Here is a 10,828-nt window from a genome sequence, read left to right as displayed (position 1 = left end):
TCATGTTAAAGGAAAAAAATACCAAAAATACTCTAATTAAATATCTTATAAGGCGATATCAAGTACCACTAAATTACAATTCAACACTACTTGTAACCAAAATAATCAAACTAAATATATTTATACCCCATCTCTTTCTTTGATACATGAAAGGGGCAAAAATAAGATACATAATAAGGACTCTCTTCTACAATATGTGCATCAAGACAACATAGTATTTTTTTAATAGCATATTCCATTAAAAAAACTAGCACAATTTTAAATTTTTTTTGAGAAAATAGCATATATTGATGAGTTATGCTATCAAAAACAATGCAATCTAGTAGATTGCACTGTTGGTAACAACACAACTCAATTTGAAGGGAAGATTTTTCAAGTATAATTTTTTTCATGGTTCTTCTCTACATATTTAGAAAATATTTTTTAAATTATGATGCTTGCCCTATACATAAGCTTCCTATTATATTACTCAAGGTTTCCACCCCTCATCTCATACAAATAAAATTCAATGAACTCGCTATAATAACCGAGTATTTTTATAAGTTTTTGTATATCAATATAACAAAGATTTGGAGACCAGTAATGAACCAAATTTAATGGATTTAAAACCCCTAATAGCCCAAAAGAAACAACCATGGATCTTAAGTAGCACACTTGGACCTATTTTCCGCCTCTAACAAGTTTAAGCAAGTTGCTTAAACCCAATACTCCCTCGATAATTCATGACTTCCACGTAAGTTCCTCAATATTTCATATTAATCCATTACATATTATTTTAAATTGAATACAACTCAAATTATCACAGGAATAAAATAAGTTTTCAACCATTTCTCTACATAAAAAAACAAGATTTATGAGATATAAATATCCTATAAATCTTACAAGCTTAACGCTTATAATTTCTTTATTCTCAATATTTTTAGAGTTTATCTATCCAAAATATCATTAAACTCTCTATTTAAAAAGAAACTTAAAGCATTTGTGTGTCTCTAAATTTATAAAAGATGATATTTTACAAGTACCAGCAACCAACTATATTGGTCTACAAAGCACCAACTATAAGCTACTAACCACCTTACCTAGATAGAATGGATCAGATTGCTAAAACAAACAGATTAATCGATTATGCAACGCGTATATCTTGTTTCTAAGCTAATTGGATTTTTTTGGACCTCATCAACCATAATCAATTGTTCCACTGTTATCAATATTAGTATGTTAAAGGCACCCACAAAAGCATGCCCTTGTTCAATTTTAAATTAATAAAATGGTTGAGAAAACAAAAATGAAACTACAAAGGGTTTGCTCAAGTTATCTTATGACATCCATCATATTTTTTATCTCGGACTCCATTAATTCGGATCCTACTCGCTCTAAGTTATCTTTTTATTCATCAAGAGTTATTATTCTACGGTTGTCATATCATTTTAAACATCTCTTTCTAACCACCGATCTTTTCTTTAAAGTCTCTTTGTTATAAATTAACATTCATTATAAGACTTAATATGCATCAATAACAAAAAAAAAGCTTAAGTGCTAACATACAAGAATTATACAAGAAGCAAACCTCACAACTAAGAATAAAAACCACCCAAAACAATAAATAAATGGTGGTGAAAAGGTGATTTAAAAATTCAATATACGATGTACTATTCTAAAAATAAATGTACAAGATTACATACAAAGGAATATACATTCGTGTTGATTAATAACTAATTTATGATTGCAAGTCATTTATCAAGCGCTTATATTTCTGAGATCTGTGATACAAAAGAGTACACAAAGCTTACATAAGCCATTATTTAGGGTAATGTTTGATTATTATCTTAGGATAATAAAGATAGAGATAATGGAGACACGAGAAAAAAAAATGTAGATACAGAATTGTGTTTGATAGTGATATATGAGAGAAAAAAAAAAAAAAAATGCAGATACAGAATTGTGTTTGATAGTGATATATAAGACAAGAAAATTATCTTTATCTTATTTGATTATGATGAATAAGATAAAATAAAATATTAAAAAATTAGGTTAGTTGAGCTGACCCTCCTAACTTATGACTTGAATCTTGTCTCAAGTCAACTTTTAAGTTGAGTTTTAAATTATGATAATAACTACTTGTATCTATATATTAACTTAGATCAACCCGTATTGACCCTCTTGACTCGTGATCTAGGTCTTACCTTGTTTAATTATAATAATAAATATTATTTTTAACAATATATTTTTTTTTCACCTATTGTTTTGAAATTACTGGAATTTACTCAAAGAAAAAATAACAATAATGAATTGCACGTTCAATCAAAATCATTGAAAAATAAGATAGAAATTAACCTTATTTCAAGGGCGACACATATAAAATACCTTGTTCCAAACAAAAGGAAAAAACGGTTTCTACATGACAGAGACTAAAACCAACATTCTGATCCAAGTTGCTGTTACAGATGACTCGTTCAGGCGTGTCTTCCACGGAAACAAAGGGGCTTCTCTCCCATTAATTATTGTTGTGAAACATGCAATGCACAATTGCCGGTTGACAAGAGGACTAGCCCCCCGTCGTCAACCACGTGTCTCGTGTCGTCGAATCGACAAGTGATCAATAAGAATAAGCCAGCTAATCAATCCGTCTCTTCTTAGGGTGTCTAAACCCTACGGTTAATTCATTAAGCTAATCAAATGTTTTATTTTATTTGCAATTGTTTGTAAAATGTTAACATTAAAAGCAATAAAAAGAATTTTAACACCGAATCATAGAAAGGTTTTTCCTATAATTAAACACACCTTCTCCCACACGTTTCATAAGGAAGATTTTAAATATATTCATGTAAAAAATGTTTATAAATAAGAAAAAAAAACAATAAATAGAAATAATCATAAATAACATTCTAAAAATCTTGAAAATAAATTATTTAAATATTAAATTTTTTTAAAAAATCAAAATCAATTCAAATCAACCTGATTCGATTCAGTTTTTTTATTTGGCTTAGTTTTGGATTAGGTTTTTCTTTTTCAATTCAGTTAAATTTTTTCAGTTTTAGTTTTATAAAATTAAAATCAAATCAAATCGATTAATTTTTTCAAAAATTTTATTATTTTTTTTATGATTTGATCTTTTCAATTATTTTTTAGTTTTTTTTTAATTTAATCAATTTTCCAGTTTTTTCCTCACTCCTAATTAATAGAATCAGTTTTTTTATAGTTTTTTTTATTTTTTATATAAATAATAAAAAAAATTAATATTTTTTTAATTAGTTTACAATAAATGCATGTCTTGACTTTCTTGGTCGGCGCCATGAAGGCCAAAATTTGTGGGTCCGAGAGTTGAGTAATTTTCACAAGTGTGTGCTGTCTGTCTTTTTGTTTTTTTTCAAGCTTGCCTCGTCTCCAAGCCCGCACTTGGCTGGCCTGGCCCTTTGCTGACAATTTTTTTTTTTGACACTCCAAGATTTTACAATTAAGTATTATTATAAATAGTTATTACGACATAGAAACTAATAATTTCTAAGTTGTTTGATGTAGTTATACAGCCACCAACACCTTCCCTGTCTATGTTCTTGACATGTCGTTCCAGAAAATATATTATGCTTAGGATCAGTCATTATAAAAATCAAATTTGCTTGAATGAGAGAGAGCGTACAATCAAATTTTAAATTGTGTACTTGAGGAGTTGTTAATTATCCGATTCGTTTTTCAATTTTCCACCATAAGTTTGAACTTGAGGGAAGGGTCTCGAAGTTAATAACTCGTCGAAATCTTTGCCGAACTTTTGGTATCGAAATAAGCTTAGCTTATGAGCTGCTTGATATCCTAGATTTTGTGGACTAAAAACTGGAGTGACTTTCACTTAATCTTATTATAATCCATAGACCTGACCTCCACCGACCACCTTAAAGTTTCACATAAAATCCTAACTCGATCCTCAAAACCTAGGACCCACTCAAACCCGAACCTTGATACCTTATACCAGGTCTTAGACAGACTTTGGGATGCTCCTGACCTGGTCTTGAATCGACTCGTATGCATCCTAAAAACTCGTATGCCCAAGAGTTGATCGCAGATGTACTACTAAGCGTTATCTCAGGCACCAGCCCCAACATCGTTTTGATCCAAACCCGAGGAGCCATAGACCTAGTCTTAAATCAACTCTCGGATAGCTTGGACAAGGTTCTAGACCGAACCCCGGACCCTAAACATGATCACAACCAAAATTCCTGGCCACCTAAACCAAGTTCTCATTCAAACCTCAAGCACCTCATACGTTGTCCTTGCTAGAATATTAGACACCTCAAATTAAAGTGGTCCCGGCTTAAATTTTACAAGCCTCACACTAGTTCTTGCATTGAATCTCGTGTGCTTTGAACTAGGTGCCAATCTGGATCTCGAGTGCTTTGACCTTTTGAATCTGAGCTGACATCGAAAATATTAGATCATAATATAAAAAAATTAGTTTTGAAAACCTTTTTCTTAAAAAAAAAAAGTGGTTTCTGGTTCTCAGAAGTTTTCACAACTTGTTGCTAATTTTATTTTTCTGAAAACAAACGAGTTTTCATTATTTGTTTTCAAAATTTTTGAAAGAAACAATCCCTTTGCTTCTTTTTTTAGAAAAAACATTAATTTCTAATTGTATGAAGAGTGTCTTTACCCAAGTAACTATAAAAACGAGCCCTTCGAGTTTCAAGTAGTTGTTGATAATCTCATGAATTTTAATTACAGATTAAATTCTTAAAACCTTTCAAGCTGAAATGTTTTTCAATCAGGTCACGGCAAAACGATAAGGAAACAAACCACACTTAATAAAAAAAATCAGATCTGCCAATCAGTCTAAAAACTTCCGATCATCAATATCCTAAAAAACCATTAATTAGTAGTTCGATACGTTAGGAATTGAAATACGTTGACTGTGATTTCATTCAAATTTCTTATGTGATTGTCATAGCCGAAATTGGTACAGTACCAAAAGCTGTCCATTGTCTACGAGAAGACCCGTATGCATGAAAAACAAAACAGCCCCACCAGTATTTCCCCGGTCCCCAGACGGCCAGACGTTTCTGAAAAGCATCTAACCATATTATGTATTTTGCTTTTTTGCCTTTGCTTTCTACCATACAGATAAAAGCCTGCACTCAAATTAAACACAGACCAGAGCTAGTTCTGCTGTCTTTTTTCTTCTTCCTTTCTTTTGTGGGTTAGAAGCTAGCTAGTATTGCTGTAGGTATATACATTGATGGAGCACAACCTTAGTTCATCAAGAACTGACAGGAAATTAATAGAGAGGAATAGAAGAAATCAAATGAAGGAACTCTACTCCCAGCTTAATTCTCTTGTACCCCATCAAAGCTCAAGGGTTTCTCTCTCTCTCTCTCGCTCTCTCTCCCTCATTGTTCACACGTTATTGTTGTGTATAGTATAACATGAAAGCTCTTTTAGTTATGATCTTTCTAGCTCTGATCTTTTTTTTGTTATTTTTCTTTCTTTTTTTATTATGGGGATTGCGGTGCAGGAGCCAGTGCTGTCAGTGCCTGATCAACTAGATGAAGCTGCAAGCTACATAAAAAGGTTGCAGACTAACTTGGAGAAGTTGAAGGAAAAGAAAGACAGTTTAATGGGAATGGAAAAGGCAGATTATACTAGCAAGAATAGTGGTAGTGGAACAACAGCCTGTTTAAGATCACCACAAATTAAGGTTATTGAAATGGGTTCCACTTTAGAGGTTGTTTTGATGAATGGCCTGGACAGTCGGTTCATGTTCAATGAGATCATTCGTGTGCTTCATGAAGAAGGAGCAGAGATTATTAATGCCAGTCTTTCTGTTGTAGAAGATACTGTATTCCATACAATACATTCTAAGGTATAGCAGCTACCTAGGTGATAATTTTTTTATTAATTTTGCTTGACAATTTATTTTCTGCACTTTTTAATTAAGAATATTGATTGTTTATAAGTTGTAGAGTTCTTCTGTAACTTAAGTCCTTTCAAATTAATTGTGCAGGTTGGAGATTCTGCCCACAGTATTAATGGAGCTGCGAGGATATCTCACAGGCTAAAGAAGTTTGTCCAAGACGATAATGAGTTTTAAATTGTAATTTGAGATTTGCTGGTTAAGTTAAGTATTCATGGAGATCTCATATGCATGAGTTTCCTACCCAGAAGACTGACTCAATCATGTCGAATATTTGCTTCTTGCCAATATAATTAAAGATTATTAATATATTGTTCTTTCTTCTGGCTATCGATTTGGGCTCTTTTCATGTGGGATAGAACTGATTGATACATAGATTAGATACGATATCAAAGCTATATATATATTATTTCAGAATTTTATATATGGTTTATATAAATCTAGCCACCATTAATATTATTATAACTTAAGTAGACTACTGGAAAATATTCAATTAATTATTAACCAAAATATCTTCACTTCATAATAATTATTTCTTGTTGTTTGAATAGATTAATGTATTATTTCCTGTCTCCCAGAATACACGGAAACAAAAAACTGTGTTTATTTCTTTTGAATGCATGGTCTTGAAGTTTGACGTGTATGGCGTGATCGGTTGAATGCATGGTCTTGAGGTTTGGCGTGTATAGCGTGATCGGATGAGTCAACTTCGATCAGTACTGCAAAAAACTGCTTGCGCATGTTTAGCACTCTGGGCTTTGGGCGGCGCACAGTATATTATTTTATTAAATAAATTCTAAATTACATTTTTAAATAAATTTTAAATTAATATAAATTTTAAAATAAAATGGAATAAAAAATCAAAAAAATAAAAATATTAATTTATTAAATGTATCATGTAAATCTAAATATATTAGATATATTCTATTAATTAAATATAAAAGTTAAACATAATACGAATATATTAGATAGATAATAAAAATATAATAGTAGTGGTTCTAAAAGAATATATGGTGTAATTATTTATAAATAGAATTGAGAAAAAATATGAATATGGTTGAATAGTAAAAAAAATATGAAAAAGAAACTATAATATTAATAGTGCTGGTAGTGTTTATATATACATATAATTCTTTTTTAATTAAAAATCAATTCAAATAAAACATATTAACTCTAGGATCAAATTAGAGCAATCTATGTGCAAGAGCATCTCCTATTTTCTATTTTGAAAAGGTAAATTGATAAAATAACATTTTGAATAATATAAATGTAATTTTTTTTACTATATATACTCTAATAAAAAAACCATATGAAAAGTCAATTCTATTAGAGTGAAATAAATACTTATTTATTCTTAATGATTTTGATGTTATTTTTTTTACATAACTATATTTAATTGATTTATTTTTTTAGCCCTACTTTGTTAATTTGTTAATTTTAACTCTTTTAAAAGATATATAGGGATAATATTTGTGAAAAAAAAAATTCTAGCATTTTATTTAACTTTTCCCTTAAAATATAAAAAATAAATATAAATTCAAAATATTATTCTTTTGTTTTTGACTTTTCATTTAGCACCTCCATTAGAGACGCTGTAAGTGGGGAAGGTAGCTGGCAAGCTAGGATTCTTTTCTATAATATTTTCTGAGTCCATATGTCTAGATTGTGTTGGTAGATGAGTTATTGAGGCATGAAAAACATGTCAGGCATGAAAAAGGCTGGCTATTTGACCAATTGAGTTAATGGTTTACGTCATCACGGTGACGATCGACTTGCGTGTGAATTTCATTTAAGTAGATTTTTGCTCAAGCTGAGCTGCGGGTGAAATTACTTTCTAAAAATTTATTAAAAAATATTAAGTATAAATATTTTTTTACAATATTATTAAATTAAATTTGGCAATATAATTTTAAAACTTATTAATTCAACTTCTTACTGGAATATAAATATAATATAATTGCTAAATTTAAATAGATTAATATAATATAATTGTTAAATTTAAGATTTTTTAATTTTGCTAGTCATGTCAGCTTTAAATGATATGGGCTTAATAGTCGTACCAAACTTAAGTGACCTGGACCTGATAATTATATCAAATTCATAGCTGCTAGGTCTAATAATCATGTCAGACCTGAAACGTGTAAACCTGATTAATTATATTTAACTCAATCAAACAAATAATACAATTATGCATTTTAGTTTAGGAGAGAACAAAAAAAACACAAACAATTAATTACCAACAACAATCTAATTATTATATATTTATATACACCGTTTCATATGGAAGAGAGCACGACTTCAATCTTATTAAACAATTGATGGCTAGAATGGGCTGCCAGAAAACATCGTATATGTCTTCTTAATGTTGCAAGTATTGCCCCTTATTGGAATGTATAGAACACAAGTCAACAGTTTTCTGATCAAAAAATAAAAATACAATATAAAAATATTGAAATGTGTTTTTTATGATCCTTTTAATTATACAAAATATCATGTAAAAAATACTAAAATATTCTAAAAAAAAGCTTTTTTTTTCTAAAACTAAAAATGTTATTTTTCTATACATAAAAATTAAAAAAACATAAAATACTCCTGTCCGTCAACTTATTATTTTTTTATCTGCTTTATTTTTTTATCTTGAAAGCAAAAAAGTATTTTTAATGTTATAAATATTATAAAAAGTTAAGAAAATATTTGATTAACAGTTATAAATTTAGTTGGCTGTAGATGTAAAAAAATTGAAAAAAACAAAAACATCCCAAAAAAAACAATTTTTTAATAACAATTTAGTCAAATAAAAAAACTCAAATACTCTTAAACTAAAAAATAAAAAGATAATTTTACTATTACAATTCATAATAAATTCATAATAAGTGTTTAAAACTACAGCAAAAACTCCAGAACTTTATAATGGTCGGTTGCTTTAAAATTTCCAGTAAAATTCTAAAGGGTATATTTAATTCATCGGAAATCCGTACAAAACTTTATTGGAAGTGAACCCTTTTTATTATATAATTATAATTGAAAAATTATAGATACGAGTCTTATTTCATGAAGCTTTCAATATCAAAGTCATTATACTAACTCCTTGTTTGTTCCCAAGAAAACCATTTTCTAGAAATTATTTCCTTTACATTTTTATATTTGATAAACTTCAGAAAAATAGTTTCTTATGAAAAAAAAAAAGTAATGTAAACCTTATTTTTTTATATTTTATTTTTTTTTTATTAAAAATTATATATATATATATATATATATTGTTTTGATATGTTATCTTGAAAATATTTTTTTTAAAATATTATTTTAATATATTTCTAAATAAAAATTATTTTAAATCGTAATCATTCTTATAATTCTAAATATATCAATAATTTATTATATTAACTTTGACAACTTTCCAATCACTTGATGATTGGGAACAATGAGATTTAGACCATTAAAATTCATTTTTTAGTTATTTTTTTGCCATTAAAACATTTAATTTTTTATAAAAATTTCATTCTCGACCTCATAGCATACTTTAATAAACCAAAATAAATTGAAAAAATCTAATTACATTTTTGAGTTCGAATCTCCTTTCACCTATTAGTTTTGAACCTCCAACCATAATCAATAATCTCTGGTCGTTAAGTAGAATCCATTGAAACCACCATCCACTGTTTTCATATCTTAATTTTAATAGAATATGCCATTCATCATTAATAAAATACACTTCACCCCCCCCAAAAAAAAAAACCTTGAGGAGGAAGGTTATTAAGAAAAACTCTCAGGTACTTATGACCATAAACTTGAAAAAAACTAATGAAATTTGTGTTTTTTTTTAATTGGAGATTTTGAAATTGATAATTTAAAAAATTTACAATATTGCTAATATTTATTTTCTATTTCTTTATCCTGATATTGTTTATCCCGTTAAAAAATCATATGAGATGATAATTACATTATTTATTCAAGGTTTGATTTTTAAATTAAAGAAAATTAACATGATTAGCTCAAATCAAGAAAAAATTTGCAAGCTTTAATTACATCTCTTTCTATCATGATATTAGCTTAAACATCATGCAGACTTTTCTAACATGTTGGATATTAGTTCAAGAAGAACATTTAATTTATGATAAAAAAATAAAAAATAAAAAATTGGAGCCATGATATTTTGAATATAGACTTCTTTATTAAATTAATTTCGATGTTATATTCACCTTTTCAGTAATTTATATTGCAATATTTAAAAAATTATAAAAACATCCATCGCATAGAATGCATCAAGGATAATATTTTTTTTTTTAAAAAAAAAAGATAAAAAAAGGTTGTATAAAAATAGGAATGAGATATATTTAAAAAACAAACACAATAAAAAAGAATAAAAACAAAACAATGGATCGGGCGATTGCAAGCTCAAGCGATGAAGAGCCTGGGCTCAGCGAGGTTGGCCTGTATGCTAGAGCTTGGGTCAGGGAAGGGTTTCTGAAAAATAGCAGATGATGTGCCAGGTCGCTCGTTTCCAAGCGATGCGTCGTCCATTTGTCATCTCACTGCAACATGCGATCATAAAAAAATCAAGGTGCATGGCTATTGTTTGCAAGCAATTCTCATATTTTGTTGAGCATGCTGCAGGTGAAAGAAATATCAAAATTAGTTCATTATTTATCCACAAGCAAAATTGAACTCTGATCCATATATATAAAAAAATTAATTGGAGAAATAAAGCTGAATGCACTGACCAATAAAAACAACTAGTATTATATCCAATAAAAAGATTTATTATCTAAAAAAAATATTTTTTTATTTTATAATTTTTATTTTGCGCACGAATAAAGATTACGAAAAGTGTTTGCTAATGTTGGTCGCTTGGCAGGAATACTACAAAGTTTTATTTTCTAAAAATAAAGATATATTTTGCAGAGTAAAACTTCTGAAAATAAACATCCT

General features: G+C 28.5%; 1 protein-coding gene across 2 annotated transcripts; it reads left to right on the top strand.

Annotated features, from left to right (window-relative positions):
• Window positions 1–5,112: 5,112 nt before the first annotated feature.
• Window positions 5,113–6,220, top strand: LOC105128024 (transcription factor bHLH36-like). 2 transcript variants are annotated; one of them, XM_011029518.1, is made up of 3 exons: window positions 5,113–5,344; window positions 5,501–5,848; window positions 5,990–6,220. In XM_011029518.1, exons 1-3 carry the CDS (start codon window positions 5,225–5,227, stop codon window positions 6,074–6,076), a joined length of 555 nt encoding a protein of 184 aa, XP_011027820.1. In that variant the 5' UTR covers window positions 5,113–5,224; the 3' UTR covers window positions 6,077–6,220. The 2 variants fall into 2 exon arrangements, with proteins under 2 accessions (XP_011027820.1, XP_011027821.1); XM_011029519.1 differs by having other exon boundaries at window positions 5,501–5,865; window positions 5,986–6,220.
• Window positions 6,221–10,828: the final 4,608 nt, after the last annotated feature.

The sequence above is a fragment of the Populus euphratica genome, unplaced genomic scaffold, assembly GCF_000495115.2.
Source record: "Populus euphratica unplaced genomic scaffold, PopEup_1.0 scaffold15.1, whole genome shotgun sequence".
NCBI lineage: Eukaryota > Viridiplantae > Streptophyta > Magnoliopsida > Malpighiales > Salicaceae > Populus > Populus euphratica.
The sequence above is the reverse complement of the archived record's forward strand: the minus strand, read 5'-3'. Positions and strand labels throughout refer to the sequence as shown.

Bases quoted from the DNA above. Each gene is read 5' to 3' on its own strand.
- LOC105128024 (XM_011029518.1), top strand. From the start codon at position 5,225: ATGGAGCACAACCTTAGTTCATCAAGAACTGACAGGAAATTAATAGAG. The intron at 5,345-5,500 runs GTTTCTCTCTCT...ATTGCGGTGCAG, and splicing joins TACCCCATCAAAGCTCAAGG to GAGCCAGTGCTGTCAGTGCC. The intron at 5,849-5,989 runs GTATAGCAGCTA...TTAATTGTGCAG, and splicing joins TCCATACAATACATTCTAAG to GTTGGAGATTCTGCCCACAG.